General features: G+C 35.9%; 1 protein-coding gene across 7 annotated transcripts; it reads right to left on the bottom strand.

The window, feature by feature from the left end:
- Positions 1-15: 15 nt before the first annotated feature.
- LOC126769425 (uncharacterized) lies at positions 16-16,364 on the bottom strand. Of its 7 annotated transcripts, none has more exons than XM_050488202.1 (15): positions 16,132-16,364; positions 11,064-15,980; positions 10,504-10,990; positions 10,261-10,364; positions 10,079-10,180; positions 9,675-9,750; positions 9,395-9,545; positions 8,900-9,132; positions 8,330-8,556; positions 7,940-8,078; positions 6,876-7,041; positions 5,617-5,805; positions 5,404-5,551; positions 2,827-2,936; positions 16-2,346 (listed from the first exon to the last, which is right to left on the bottom strand). In XM_050488202.1, the coding sequence occupies exons 2-15, from the start codon at positions 15,950-15,952 to the stop codon at positions 2,138-2,140; spliced, it is 7,230 nt and encodes a 2,409-aa protein (XP_050344159.1). In that variant the 5' UTR covers positions 15,953-15,980; positions 16,132-16,364; the 3' UTR covers positions 16-2,137. The 7 variants fall into 7 exon arrangements, 6 of the variants coding, with proteins under 6 accessions (XP_050344159.1, XP_050344160.1, XP_050344158.1 ...); XM_050488203.1 differs by having other exon boundaries at positions 16,308-16,325; XR_007669366.1 differs by adding an exon at positions 4,312-4,381 and having other exon boundaries at positions 2,332-2,346; positions 11,064-16,363.
- Between the last annotated feature and the right edge of the window lie 655 nt (positions 16,365-17,019).

The raw sequence follows: 17,019 nt of genomic DNA, 5'->3' as shown, positions 1-17,019 counted from the left end.
AATAAAAACAAAGGGTCAAATTAAATTTACTTTATTTTTTTACAAAATTGACCGAACAGTGCGAGATTTCTAGAACGTTTACACTTGCATTAAGTAGACATAAAAGTTATAATTATTTCTCTTACAAGTAAGTCTTATTCACCTGTGTCAATAAAGCAATGCGGATTTGTGGTGTCGAGACACCGAAACCAGTTGTGTATATCATAAAAAAGTTACATGATTTGATGAAATAATCAGTTGACATCATTTTTATCTTAAAATTGTCACTAAGTAAATTATGATTAATAATAAAGAAAGCATAATTATAAACTAAACTCGATACATTACACTTAATCAGTATTAGTTGAAGTTACTGATTATATTTCTAATACAAGTTATAATACACAACAAACTGGGGATAGATTGCACTCAGCAGTGGTTAAAAGACGATAGCGCGCAGAAAGTATCGTAAGTACAGAGAACGCATAAACTTTATAAAATGCTCCTAAGTTGGTTTATGCTCATCAAATTGGAGTCAATGTATTATAGAATTGTTTTCCAAAAAAACTTAACAAACTCCTTTTTGTCACAAAAAAAACTGAATAAAAAATTTGATGTAAATAATACTTTAAGAATTTAACCAAAAAAAAAAAAAACTTAATTGAAATGTCGAGTAGCCATTATATTTTATTAGCAAAAGTTTTATTAAGATGAATTGAAAAACAAATTCTATAAAACGTGACTGACAACCGTATTATAGGATTAAGTCAATCCTTACATGTAATATAACAATGCAGATTCACAGGACATTGTTTCGAAAATATGTGTAGTAGTCTTGATAAATCTTGAGCATCGCCCAGGAAATTAATAATGCCTAATTCGTCTATGTAATACTATATAAATGGTTTGAATAAATAATTTTCTCATAATCAAAATAAAGATACTATGCTCTTTGCTATATAATTTATTTTATTATAATCTTTAATCATTGGGCTTGTACAATTTCCGGGGCGAATGTTAATAAATTAGAAGATAAATGTAGCCTATGTTTTGTACTTTGAAATTAAGTCAAAATGCTAGCTAGGTACTGGAACTGAAAAAGAAGAGATTAAGATTAAGATTTATTTATAATAAAGACTTACAATTTAAACTTTCGTAACATAATTTTATTATTAAAATTAGAATAGCTTATTTCAGAACCGGAATAACTTTTGTTATTCAACTAGCATTTTGTCTTAAGCGAAATAAATTGTCACTTGGAAGAAGAGCTGCTGGATTTCACTCATATAATTAAACTAAAAAAAAACCTAACGATCTAGTAATATAGTTTTTAATCAACAATTTTATAAACAGCTAAAATTAATCATTATGTATTGGGAATCGGATAAATTCTGTAAATTTTTATTTATTTATAAGTAAATAAATTCATTTTGGACATCACAGTCATCCGCAAGTGAATATTTTCATATTTTTCGTTTATGCTCGATTATAGTTTATAATACATATAATTATATATATATAAATATATATGAATAATGATTATCGGGTATAAGTTGTATACAGTTGTATCCATATAAAAGTAATAACTAAAATAAATACCTTATTAAGCAAAATTAACAATACCCTAAAATTAACCTAAAATCAAAAAGAAAATGCGCACTGTCTTCTTTTTTTAGATCATTTTTAAAATGATTTGCTATTTTTTGCCAATCTCTAAACAAAGAATTTGCATTACAAATGCATTAAAAGGCAGATTTTTATAATATACAGTTTATTTTCCAGTTTTCGAGAAATTATTTGTAGAGAAAACATTCTAATTAAGATACTTTCCTTTATATAAACCACACACATATAAACAATAATGTCAGAATCGATGAATTAATTTCCATAACAAAACAACAGCACATTACTCGATCTCTCGTACCCTATTCTCCTTCGACATAAATAACACGGGGACGCATACATGATCTGTCTCGCTAACATTAAAAAAAATATTAATATTAAAATAGTATGATTGCCCAGCTACCCATATAGTGAAGTTAGTATTAAATTACTGTACAGTTCATACGTCGCCACGTACACATAGCCTACGATTGAAAGTCATATTACCGAAGCGAACGAGAGTTAGACGTAACGAAGTACCTACGCTATACATATACTAGGGGGCGCCGTCGTCGGGGCGCAGACGGCTCTGCAGGTACTGGCGGTGCGCGTACTTGTTGAAGCGGCGCTTGGCCATGAAGAGCGTGGCGATGGTGCGCGGCGCCAGGCGGACGGCGGCCGCGCGCGACGTGATGCCGCCGCGCCGGCACTCGCCGCACGTGTAGTCCAGCACGTGCAGCGCGCTGCCCGTCGCCCTAACGCACTCTGCACACAACACACGCACTGAGTCGCCGCCTTCGAAACGTCCGATACGTTCTCTAAACATATCTAACACGAGACTTAAGCTTCCTATATTGTGACCTTTAAAGTGTATCGAACTTCATCGGATACAGACTGCGATCGGCGAAATTTACAATGAACTATTGACATCGAGAGTTAAAAAGCGAATATATGGTAAAAGCGTAGAATATAAACGTACATAAAAATCTTATATATAAAATGAATTCATGTAACCATGCGATGCATTATAAAATGAAGCGTAAAGCGTAAACATTAGGATACAATCGTAAATTCCTCAGCGGACATGTAACTGTATCCTCATGTTTATCGAAAGAGTTCAAGCTTAACCCTGGACATGATGCGGCCGGCGCAGTCAACGTCGCTCGTCGCAGAAAGTCCGGCGGGTTGCGGGAGGGTCGGGTGGTGGGGAGGGGGGACAGCTGGCGCGCTACGGCGGTGACGTACCTTGATGCAGTTGCCTATCGCAGAGCTTACAAATGACGAGCTGCATGGTCCCCTTTGGCCCGATGAAGGAGCGATCGCACAGCGGGCAGTAGCGACCGATGCGATACGCCCTACGTACGCACACACACATACGGACCGTACGCGCACAAGCACCGGAACACAGAAACACGCCATTAGTATCAGTCGAGACCTCGCCGCCTCCACTTTGTTACTTCTCATCCGATGGCTCGTTTTATTATTCGTTATATTTATACACGTGTTACTTTTGTGAGGGTAAAGTGTAATTGTTTTAATAGAAGGAGGAAAATTAATCAAAAGATAACAAACAGAGTAGCCCGTGTTACAAAAAGAAGATACTGGGTCCCGGAGACTTTGAAACACACACATTCACAACCGAACTATCATACAGCAGTTAATTATTTTACATAACAAAAAATATAAAATAATAATTTAACTTCATTATTATTCCAGTAAAGAAAAAAAATTCTTTCGAAAGAAACTAAAAATAAAATTTTAATCGAATATTTTTCATCTGTGTCAAGAGCCAGAAAAACAAGTAACAAAGTAATTTCAGTTAGTGATCGCTTCAATAATGACATTGATAATATTACGCCCGTGTTAGTTAAAAAAGTATGGAATGAAGTTAGTTGATGTTACAACGGCTGATGTGATGTCGACATCCATTGCCTAATGATGGAAATATTAATTGAGGCAACATTATAAAAATCTACTGTAATTAAAAAAATATATAATAAAAAATTATTGTTGCATCAATTAGATTCAAAGATTGAATTAAATTACCAATAATTATAAAAATGAAAATCAGACAGTAAAGTAGGTCATGAACTGACAGATCATTAAATATAATATATTGTAATTATAATTAGAACAAAATTATAAATATAATTATTTTCTCCATCAATGTCACTACTTTGCTGTCATACAAAGATTGCTTGCTCAATAAATAAATTAAAATTTAAGCACAATCAAATAGTGCATATATTACTGAATATTAAAAAAGTTCAAACAACCTCCGTTACTTAAATAATTGTTGAAATAACTTATATGAAGAGATGTGGAGCATGCAACTTATTACTATTACCAAATTCTTCTAAGTAATAGACAACCTTCTTTCTTGACTTATTTGCATATCTTATGTATTATTCTCGTACATATACTCAAAAAATTTAAAATAATCAAATTTCCTAAATCGAAATCTGAGCGTTATTATTTAGAAGAATTCAGTGGTGGGGGATATGTGCTGAGTAAGAACGCTGCTTGGAGTCATTAAAGAACATTATGCGGGGTCAAAAATGCTACAATATACCAGAGACAAAGCGGGTATCGACAGAGTGAGACAGGAATGGGAGAGCTTGTGTTAGTCAACATTGAACACGCATGAAATGACGTGAATACACAATGTCTACCAAGACCAGTTAACAAATTACACATAAATCATCGAAACTTTGTAAAAAATCTTTGTACTTTTCGTCTGCGTCCTTCGATGTTTATGCAACTATGGGTTCACGTTTTGTTGTTGCCCCTCTTGATTTTACTTGAAAAACAATATCGAATAACGTAAGTATGGTTATTCTCAAGTCTCAGATAAATATTATATTAGGGAACTTCGTTTTGTATATGATTAGCTTTATACATATTTGTGCTTGGTTTATCTTACTGACATATTGGTAAAAAACAGAATCCTAACAATTCTTAATAATGGGTAAAAGTTAAACAAGTTCTCTATCATTAAAGACATGTAGCTTCCTCATAATTCATCACAAGAAATGGTAAATATTTACTACAAAACATTTCAGATGCTCAGTTCAAGTTATATAAGCTAATCACCTATTTTACTATGTAATTTAAAACTTGATGTTATTTATGTCAATAAATCCAACATTTTTGTTGAGGTAAACCATATTGATCTACTTTATAGATTTCGAAATGTAAGATAACACAATTACATTAAAAGGGAAAACGTTTAACAACGATATTCGGAAGTCGAATCTCTTTATTAGACTCCTTGATTTTTCAAATTTTTACCTATTATATATTTTTTAAATCATATTTTAAATAGCAAAAATGTTTATATAATTTTTAAATTAAAGTATAATAAGAATATATATTTAATAGCTTTAACCATGCACCATTTTTGCCAGTTAATATATGATAGGGGGGACATTATTTCATACGAGGCTATGTGTTATTTGAAAATATATAAAATTTTAGAGCAAAACTTGTGTTTTTTATTTTATTTTTACATTACTGATAATTTATGTATTTAATAAAATACATATTCACATAACGTCGTGTGAAAGTATTTGTATTGGTTTTCTATAAAACTACTTAATACACACATTCAACTCTAACTGTGTAATTTGACGGTCGTACATATTAAATGTAATAATTATATTTGTTTTTAATTTTTTCAATTCGTTTCTGACAGAATTTAAAATTTAGTTTCGAGGCACAAGTAACAATAACATTTAAATTGTATTTCGTCATCGATTAGTCGGACTACGTGGCCACAGTTAGAGCCGGTCGTGCGTCGTGTTCGCTGCGAGCGATAGAGACCTGGCGCAGGGCGTGCACAGCGAGTGCGAGTAGAGCTTGTGTCCGCCGGGGCCGCGCCGGGTCTGGTGGTGCCACTCCGCGTCCGGCCCGCCGGGCTCGCGCGCGCCGCACGACTTGCACACGGCGCACTCCACGCAGTGCCAGCGACCTGCGGACCGCGCGCGTTAGTGTGTGTCCGTGTGTGTTGGTCACGGACCGAACGACGGGGCTCACCTGTGGGCACGGCTTGCAGGCCTACGCAGTAGATGTGGAAGCCGCGGTCGCAGAGGTCGCAGAACAGCATCTTGTCGTCGTCGGCGGGTCGTGCGCAGGAGCAGCACGTCTTGCACTCGGCGCACTGCCACGCGTACTCGCGACACTTGCGGATCGTGTCCGCGCTCAGATCCACGCACGACGGGTGCACTGGAAGTACATCGAGTTGCTGGTCTTACTCCAAAATAAACCAAGGGAACCAAATGAGGAAACTAAATACGAAATTATCTATTTTCTTTAAGTACCATATTAAAACTAGATTAACTAATGCTATTACACACATTTCCAAATATATCATATAATAAATAGTACTAAAAAAGTCAGTGTCTGCCTGTCTGGACTTTGCTTACTACTTCTAAACATAGGCAACATATTTTGATAGAAAGAACGATAAACGAGAAATTTTGTATGTATATTTAGCAAATATTTTGTACAAATAGCCGAACTAAATCGGAGTTTTGACCAAAATACGCTTTTCGTACGCTTACATGGCTAACGTTGGCTAGACCTTAGAAAATACATTTAAAAGATGTTCTAAAAAATTTTAGGTCTTAAAAAGGCCTACAAAAAGTTCACAAAAAGCGGGCTACCGCGGACTATTGCGTCACATGTTAATGTGCCTATTTTGTATGATTCATACATAATAAATATGTTTATTATAGATTAATTAAAAAAATGTAGATTATTTGCGAAAATATTGTCTCCAATTAATTATTCATCTTTGTTCAAACAAATATATTAGTTATTTTGGGCATTTAATATATATTAAGATTGCATGATATTGCAAGATAGAAAAGATTTAGAAGATATTTCTGATTGTATATTACAAGCAACCAAAAATATTGTTCGATGTAAAAATAAAATTTTGACATTTTAATAATAATAAATATTCTGGGACATTATTCACACACGGTCATCTGATCCCAAACTAAGCACACCACTATGTACTTCACTATGTACTATGGAAACCAGACAACTGATAGACAGACATGTTCACGCACACAAATGTCCCACCTGGGTGGGAATCGAACCCACAATCTTACTAACCACACCAACCGGCCTGTCAAATTGGAAATTAAAATTACCCAAATAATCTATCCCACCCAACCCAAATCCAATTTGATATTATTCATATTTATTACATAATTGAGTAGATAATAACTATATTGTAAATTAGCTTGGGAATAAAATATACAGTGCAAGTATTCAGCCATACTCACGCTTAGCGTTGCAGTTGGCGCAGACGAGGAAGCGCTCGTGCGTGTACTTGCGGTTGGCCTCGAGCCGCAATTTGCACACGCGGCACGTGTCAACTTCCTCGTCCTTGATGGCCACCGTCGAAGCCTCCGCTTGGCTGCTTCTTTTGGTTTTTGTCAATTTTTTTCGCTGCAAAAAACAGTTATACTTTAATTAAGCTAACTCACACATTATTTCGACGTCATCATAACATTTATTTATATATTACTAGATTTCGCACGCGGCGAAACCACGACACGCGTTATAAGTTAAAAAAAAGTAGCTTACGTCTTGCCTCTTGGTTCATAACAAAGTTCATCATAATCGGTTCAGTAGTATAGCCGTAAAAGTTTAACAGACAGACCTTTCGCATTTATAATATTAGTATAGATAGCTAATGTTATATTAAACATTTATAGTTTTAAAAACATTAATTAATATTCCATAAGTAGTATGCATAACAGCTGGAGTTTTTTTCAACATTACCAGCGCAATGTGAATTAATAAAATAAATGAAAATTTAATAACTTATTCAAAATAACAACAATAACAAAAAAAACAGGAAACATATGCGTTTCAGACAAATCAGGAACTTATAATTATTTATGTGCGTAGACGCGTAAATTTCAAATCTTATACTAAATATCAGAGCCAAAAACTACTCTATCTATTTAATCCCCTCTCCCAGATCTACAGCTATGATGACGCTATTATCACCATTATCATTGTTCGAATGTCCACATTCCATTAATTTAGGGTTGGCGCAGTGTTTTAGAACACTGGATAAACAAGCATGTGGTAGATTTTTACAGCCATCCATTTACCTGACGCCAGACATCATGGGAATGCTTATAGGTTGATTTTCGGCACCATGCGTGGGGCTGAGGCGCTCAAATGTGTGATGTGATATTGATAACGGAGTTTAATAATAATTTCCTTGGTCAGCTATAAAGACATCCACGAGTTGAGAGGGTGGAGTGTCTGCTCTACTGGAACCATACGGCAATATACAAGCTATAGCATTGTCACGTTAAGTCATGCGCCTCACCTTGGCGCTCCTCAGCATGTCGTGGTCCGAGTCCGACGAGGAGCAGCGCGAGCCCCACTCCGCCTCGGACTCCGAGCTGGACTCCGGCGGGGAGGCAGGCGCGGGCGGGGCCGCCAGCGCCGTGTTCAGGGGGAAATATCTGGAATCGGATATCGGATCGGTGTCATCGAGTCTAGTGTATCACAAGTCGTTAAAAAAATATTAGTATTCCGTTGAGTGAGCACGATTAAGAAAGTAGTCTCTAATTGTCTAAACAATAAGTAATATGCACAAGATTTGATGATGATGATGGTAAGATGCACAAGACTAAAAAATAAATTAATATTTTACACATTATTGTTATATCGAAGCTAAAAATATTTATCAGGAGATTTCCAGACGGGGTCTCACCTGAGGTCCTGCGGCGCGTAGACGCGGTAGCAGTGCTGATACTGGCCGGGCAGCAGCGCGTGCGGGTAGAAGCCGTGCGGCGGGCGCACGCGCAGCGCGGGCGGCGCGGGCGGCGGGCGGCGGCGCTGCACCGTCAGCGACTGCAGGTCGGCGCACGCGGGCCGTCGCAACGCGTTCAGGCGCGCGTTCCACTCGCTCGCCGACGCGATTGCCGCCGCCGCCATGTCCTGCGCGACACACTACACTATAGCACACATCGCCGGTCCTACATGAGATAGTGAGCTGTGTCACTGTGGGTCATCATATCTTATTTCCCAATGTTTAGATCTTGTAGGCATGGTCAGATCACCATAATTATTATTATATTATTTGATTGATTGACACTGTTTAATCTTTCATATGACGATACATTCTGCCCAATAATATGAAAATGTGTAACGCGAGCTAGACAGCTTTATCGCATAGAGCAGAAAAGAGAGCGCAACATGAGGGATGTTGCGCTTGCAACTACACCCTAACATCGTTTTTGAAATCGCATTCTTGTATTAGATTATATTCCGCTAACTGTACCTGTCTAGTTTTCTCGGGATCAATCTTCGGCGGTTCCGGTTTCTGCTCAACGATTTTTTGTTCCTTAATTTCTGTCTTTTCAGTTTTCATTTCAACCTTTGTTTCTTCAATCGTGTCTTCTATCGGTTCAGCGAGTTGCTTCTCGCGTTGATGACTTCTGAATTCCTCATATTTGTGCGGATAATCAGAAAGCATTATATCTAAAACTTCGCTCGCATCTACTGCCGTTATACCTAGGAAAAGAAAATTTCACTATAAGCAATACTATAAAATCATCAAAGACAAAATATCATGTTCAATAAAATAGTTTTTTTTTTTCAATTTCTAATACTAATCGTACAGCAATGCTATTCTATATATATACTGTACCTGTAAAATGTTGACAACCAGCTTATCGTGTTATACTATTTAAATGCGTGTATACATATTGTATTAATGTGAGTTTCGAGATTGTTATTACAAAATAGGCCTATTGACATTAAAAATGTTACTTACCGAGATCACAGAGGGCTTCCGTGACTAGTCCCTTGCTAAGCACATAGTCCCTCTCTTCTCCCGTAATAGTTCGTCTTTTCAACTCTGGATACCTTCTCTTAAAACTCTTCACACTCAGGAACATCGCTACTTGCTCTTGTATCATCATAACCTAAGATTAGATTAGCAAAATTAGATTTACATATATATACAGTTGTCTGACAGTCTATTAAGTTATATAATTATAATATAGTCTTTTAAACGTCATATTTACTTGTTAACTATTGCATAAAAGCTTTACCTGAGGTTCCCCTTCCAATTTTTCAGGTGGTGGCCATGTGTATTCTTTAACATCAGCGGCCGTCCATACTTTATTGCTGTAAAATAAATATATGTAGTAAGTTGTATTATCTTTATGTTAAGGCGGACGCCTTTACATGGGTACAAAAAAGTTAAATCTCTTAATTTTTAATATGAGTAAATAATAAGAGTCACTCTAATAATTTATGGTCACACAATTAATGGATACAAATTTTATAAACACAAAAGTGAGTTTATTTGTTTGTTATACTTTCACAATTTAAATACAACTGATCAATTACGAAATTTAGGACATACGTTGTTGCAGGTACAGTAAAAGACAAAGGGTACTCCATTTACAATATAAATATAATTTTGTCAATACTTTAATGTGCTTCTTCTTACCTATCAAACAAATCTGCAAATTTAGACTTCCTTGTTTTACTACTATCGTTGGTCAAACTTTTTACGGAGCTCTGAGAATCTTCGTCGAGTAAATGTGAAGGCCTGAAAATATTATATTATATTTGTTTATTGTTACAAAAAACAACAAAAACAAACAGTCACAATTTATTATCTTAGCATACTTAGCGGGAGTAGCGTTGTCGTCCATCATGCATGTCTCTTCTTCAAATAACTGAACAGTCGTTGTTGCTGGACCACATACTCTTCCATAAATCCCCATTGTTTCCTGTCAAAAATTATGTTAGTCAACACATTTTTGTGAGAAGATTTGTATTTATAGAAAAAGTATATAACTTATTCATAGAACGAGTATATTAAAGTATATAATTATTGTAAGATTATTCAATTATTTATAATTACATTACCTTCATGTACATCGCGCCTCTACCGCCGCCTCGACCTCGGCCGCGGCCGCGCGGACTACGCGCTGCTGCGCGACCTCTTCCTCCGCGGCTACCTCGACCTCCTCTGCTCCCACGACCTCTACCCTCGCTTATCATCTCCGCCGATTTTAAAAATGGATCTTCCATTTTAGGTAGCGTCGTCTCCAAAACGACTTTTAAATCTGGAGAGCTACCAAAAAGCTGTAGCTCCGTCGAGGAATTTCGTCTTCTACTTGTCAGGGGTGTAGAACATACGGATGGCATTTTATCAAGCGCCTCCGTCATACGTGGCAATTTAATGCGTGAGCTCGTCGGATCTATTTCCTCTTCCTGTTTCTGCTCAATAAAGAATTTGTTTGCAGTCTCTACAACAGGCTCTGCCGTAGACGTAGAATTCGACTCTGTGTCTAATCGGCGACCTCGTCCACGACCTCTGCCTCTCGGTTTCACAAGTATCACTGGACGATCCCTAAAAAATATTTTTATTAATATTTTTTTCAATTTTAAATCAAACAAAGTTTTTAAAAACAATGATATTTTACCTAGATAACCGAAGTGATCGCTGGGGTCGTTCTTCGAGTGCTGTTACAGGAAGGCTGATGACCGTTTTCGAACCTTCTGAAACAGGTAATTTTCGCGGGCGTCCACGCTTTTTGGGTTGTGGTGTCATTTCTACAGGTTTAGGAATGTCGTGTAAGAAGTCATTAGTTTTTATATTATCAACTTCTAGTGGATCCCGAACGATTTCCTCGGGTGCCATACTAAAATCTCGAGATTCGGAGTTATCATTGAATATCATTTGAACCTCGGGTCTAGTTTTTTCAACGGATATACTGTCCGATAATAAATCTGGACTACAAGTCGAAGTACTCGACTTTAAATCAGGGCTTAGACTTTGGTTGTTTTCAGTGTGATTAAGGTCACTAAAAGGCATAGCTTGTAACTGTTTTGCTTGTTTTGTTAAAATGTTATGTATTTCAGAGCTTCCATTTTTAGCACAATTTTCATTATTTAAAAGTGAATGATTTCTGCCTCCTTGTTTTATTTCCAAAGGTTTCCCGGGTGGTGATATAGGTGATGTTTTTGCAACTAAAGGTGTAATTGTTAATGATTTGTTAGACAAAAGTTGGCCAAGCTTTATTCTCTTTATTTCAAGCACAGAATACTCAGATTCTTTGCTTTGTGGGGGGCTTGTTTCCGTAGTTGAAGGTCTTTTGCCCATGTTTCGCTTTGCCAAGGGAGACTTTTCTGAAGTCTGTAATACCCTTGAGCTTCTTAATCTTTTACCCATTGGCATTGGAGTATCTGCGTGAGGTTTTCTTCTGCTATTTATAAGGTTCTTTCTTTGATGAGCATCATTAACCATGTCATGAGTATTTTCAGGTGAATAAGATTGATCAGATTTTTTTGTTTCTTCCGTGATAATTTTTGCTGATGCTCCTTGATCAGTTTTATTAATTTTTAATATTATTCTCGGAGAATCTTGGTCAGGACTTTGATGGGAAATTTTATCCGAAATGTTAATTTCGAGAGGTTTCGTAATATTTTCATTTGCTTCTTTACAAAGTTCTTGCATAGAACGTACTTTTAAAGGCGCTATACTACAGCTTACATCATTCGTTCTCATGTCTTTCATTCGACTGCAGTCAGCTGTATCGTTTTCTGTTTCTAACTTATTTTTTTCTAAAAGTAAATCATTTTTAACATTTATATTTTTTGTGGGTGATTTAGGGGGATCTATCAATAATGACGACGAAAACATGGCAGCATTCATTTTATTTCCCACTTCTCCGTCCAGACCTTTTTCTTTTCTAGTTTCTAATAATTTTTTAAGTAAAGTACAGTTTTGCCTCATGGGACTGCTTTTTTGTTTTACTCTATCACCAGGAGTTTGTGATATTGAAATTAAATCTGATTGCAAATTGATTGTATTATCATGTGTATTCCTGTCTGCTACTTCATTTTCTAAAGATTCTTTAGAATTTGTTGGCATGAGATGTGAGGAAAAATCAGCCATATTTATCTTTGCTTCTTGTGAAAGTGGCTGGGTTTCTGTAACTATCTTCAATAAATTGTCACTTAAAAGAGGCGTTAAAACTTGTTCTTTAGTACAAGGCAAGCTTTCTCCTTTCGTTTGAAGCAAAGTAATACAATTTTCGTTTACTAGTGATGATCCTGAAGGACTCTCATTTGTACTCTGCTCACTGAACTTGCAATTTACATCTGGTTCTTTTAATTCAGTGCTAATGTGATCTGACAGTAAACTTACTTGAGATACTACAGGAATAGAGTCACTGATGTTATTACAATGTTCATGTTCATTATTTTTATCAATACTATATTGACTTTCATTTACAACCGATTTTCTATTAAATTTCATTACTAATGGAGGATTTTTTGAAGGAGTTTCTTCAATTTCGTTTGATGTTGATGATTCTTTTTCTTTTATTTCTTCAGGCTTTAAAACAGGTTTTATATTTAATTTAGTAATCATAGTTGTTGTAGAAGTAACTTTTGAGATTTCTTTTTTAGGTGATAGAGGAGATATGTTGTCATCAGGTTTTATTAAAGGCTTAATATTTAATTTAGTAATCACTGGAATATTTTCTTCCTTCTTAACGCTTGGTCCTGACTCTTCCATATCATTTGGTTTACATATAGGCTTAATATTAATTTTTGTAACTATAGGTATTTGATCAGCATTATCATCACTTGAGTTTCCTGTTTCAGAGGATTGATTTTCATTATCTTTTAGAGAATCTTCATCTAATGGCTTAACAATAGGCTTAATATTAAGTTTAGTAATAACAGGTATACTATTTTCATCTACATCAGTTTTTAAAACATCACAGTCTTTTTCTTCAGAAGAATTTATTTCAGGGCTTTTTAAGGGTTTAATATTCAATTTTGTAATCTTAGGTACATCGTCTTTACTACAATCTATTTCGTTATCTTTAGGTTTCACTATAGGTTTAATATTTAATTTCGAAACTACAGGAACTTTGTCATCCAAGCCCTCAGATAATGGAATATTGTCAGAAGGTTTTATAACAGGCTTAATATTTAATTTTGTTACTATGGGAAAATGCTCAGTGTTTTCATAAGGTAGCGACTTTTTACTTTTAGTTGAAACTTCTGATTCAGACTTAGAAACTGGCTTAATGGTTATTTTAGGTACATGAACTACATCTTTAACTTCAACACTGGTTGAAACACTTTCCGTTGATATTTTGAGTTTTGGTATATCAGGAGATCGGAAGTTTTCAACTGTACTTTCTGTTCCTGTTTCATCTAGAGGTTTTATAATAGGCTTTATAATCAGTTTAGGACTGAGAGGTTGGCTTTCACTTTTAGCTACTGTTTTAATTGTAAATTTTGGTATTTTATCTGTTTGTGTATCTTCTGGCTGACTTAAAATAACTTTCATTTTCGTTGGAGAAGATTGCTCTTGAAGCTCACAATTTTGTACTGCTTTTATTGTTACTTTTGGTACATTCTTCTCCGTATAGAACTGTCCCTCAGATTCAGTGCCTGGTTTACCAAGTTTAATTGTTACTTTAGGCACTATTTCTGATGATCCTTGATCAGAAGCAGATGCTTGGTCAGATGTACTTGTGCTCTCATCATTTTCAGAATACTCTGACTCTGATATCTCACTACTACTTGATTTTCGATGAATCTCATTTATTCTTTCGGGCTGTTTCAAAAGCGGTTTAATATTTAATTTAGTTATGTGAGGTATTTGTTCTTTATCTTTAACATCTGGTTCACTGATACATTCTTTTGGAGGCCTGATGGGTTTTATTGTCAATTTTGGTACCGGGGTTTTGATTTCTTCTGTATGTTTGTTACTCAATTTAATTGTTAATTTAGGTACTTGTTTTGTTAAGTCCGACTCATCTGAATTTACACTAACATCACCACTAACAAGATTTTCTGTGCCCGTAGTTTCACTAGTTGATTCTGTATATTCTGAAGCATTTGAAGTTGATATATTAATTTTTAATGGTGGTAATCTTTTCTCAGTTTCTAAACAATTTATTTCAGGTAAAACATCTGTATGACTAATACATACTTGAGCTGCTTTTTCACTTTTTTGAGATGTCTCTTTTGTGCTTTCTGGTAATACTTCCAATTCCTGTGGAGGAGATTTTTCAGAAAAGTTTTCAGGAATAGTATCACAAGAAACAACAGATTCTAATGTCCTGTCCTCATTTACAGACTTTACAGAAGGCTCTATAGTTATCAGTGATTCAGATGAAGTTGATTGACATTGATCACTTTGTGCTTGTATATGTTCCTTATCAAGTTTTTGATCAGTCGGTGTACAACTTGTTTGAGGAATAATTTTTTGTCTAATGAGTTTAATTTTTTTAGTCGGACTGCTTGATGTTTCTGCTTTGCAGATACTAACTTCGCTTACACTTCTAATCTCTTCTGGCTTAACATTACCATGTACAGAGGGCACAGCATCCGAAGAGCTAGATACATCTTTAATGATAGAATCACTTGCCTGTTCGGATGTGTCGACATTAATACTTGAGTCTACTGTGGACGATACAGTAGAATCTGGCCTGTTTGGCAAGGGACGCACAAGTCTACGTCGCAATGGTGATCTCGTTAAAGATTCCACTATAGGGACTTTTCCCTCACTAATACTATTGTCACTTGACGTTGATTCAGCACTTTCCACTATAACATTGTCTCGATTATCACTAGATGTCACACATTTCACTGTCCTTTCACAAGGTGAACTCTCAGTTTCTATTACACTTTGCACAGTCTGTACAATACTGCTGGAAGGAATATTTGGAACAGAAATGCTCTGAAGCTCTTCTGAACATGATACTGCATATTTTTGAGTATCTATTGACACTTCTAAGTCATTACTATTGAGTATGGATGAACTTGTTTGTGGCAATTCTACACTACTCACTTTCACATCTGCCAAAACTTCACTTTGAGATGTCAGATCATTGGGTGAATTTATTTGTAAGTTTTGTTCTTCTTCGATTTTGGCACTTGTGGCAGGGGCTGAATTCTGGGATTTTAAAGAACTGTCACCTCTGTTTATATTATGTACTGTTATATCAGAGTCTCCTCCACCGGCAAATCTACTGTCGGTGTCGTTTTCAAGGGAAAAAGGTAAACGCTTCGGTGCTCCGGGTCCATCAACAATCTCGTCTATCATATCCAAAATCGCTTCCGTGCTTGTGTTGACATCTTGCGTCGATGGGGAAGGAACGCTGTCCCCATCAAAATTATCCTCCGACATTGCGGGGGTTTCACATGATGTTCTCGGTTCAGATGGGTCCTGCTGTAAACTACTAGTTGCATTGACGTCCTCAATCTGTCCAACGTCCTTTTCCCGCGCCGATACACGGCGGGAAGCGTTCGTTGCGGCGCCCGCATCGTCTTCTGAACTCTCCATTATCTACTATTTTGCGACGCTGTCATATCTGAAATATAAAACGCCCGCTAGATGATATTTACGTTTCAAACGGGTAACCTGTCGACGTGCGAGCTTGACAAACCACAGGCACCATTCTAATTCACCATAACGCTAAAAAAATATGTTCACGGATCCATGGTGTAGATTATTGTACCTACACATGTACTTTATTCTCATATTCACGTTAACGTGTTGTTCAATCACGCACAGGGTCTCGGAAACTAATCATTCAACAGCGTAAACCGGCAAACAAAAAGCTTGTATACGCCATTTTTAAAACCAAAGACATGGCAGGTTTAGATGTATGAGCCAATAAAAAATATCTTATACGGACAATTCGGCCATTGTCGTGTTGGTAAACTGCAAGAAGCCCATAGATCGCTCCACTTGAGCTTTTAGCTTGTAAAAGAGTAATAAATATGCGTTTCGACATGTGGTAAAACGAGTAGGATAATAGTTATTTGAGAGTAGACAAAAATATTTTGTATGGCAACAAATCACTTTATTCATATTATTGTTTTCAAAACTCGGTCATTTTGTACTTAAAATATAATAATATGGTACAAACTATACTTTAAACAAGGGATACTTTGATTGTTGATGTTCATAATGTTAAGATTTATTCAACAGTACCGAAACTAACCATGTATCGTTGGTAGCTCAACCAGCTTTACCAGCGATATGTTTTTATGAATTTTATAACTACTGTAAAATTACCATTCGGAACAGTAGTTTAATATTAATTTATCAGAATTACGCGCATATTTTTACAATCTGAAAAGTTAATGTTATAATATCGGTAATTACATGATGTTTTTCTTTTAATGTTCTAAGGCTCTTTCTTATAACACTGCACTGATAGGAACGCACGCGCCTTTGATCTTTTTCAAAAAACCAATAAGCCATGACAAATTCGTCAAGAAATATCTATTCCAACTTTCACACCGTTCGTTTGCGTTAAGCTCGCACCGCTTAACAACATCATAAGATGTATTTTACTCCTTATTAATTTCCAAGTTCTTAAGTTATATTTAAAGTTTACTTTT

This window comes from Nymphalis io, chromosome 7 (genome assembly GCF_905147045.1).
Source record: "Nymphalis io chromosome 7, ilAglIoxx1.1, whole genome shotgun sequence".
Classification (NCBI taxonomy): domain Eukaryota; kingdom Metazoa; phylum Arthropoda; class Insecta; order Lepidoptera; family Nymphalidae; genus Nymphalis; species Nymphalis io.
This window is presented reverse-complemented; position numbering and strand designations above follow the sequence as displayed.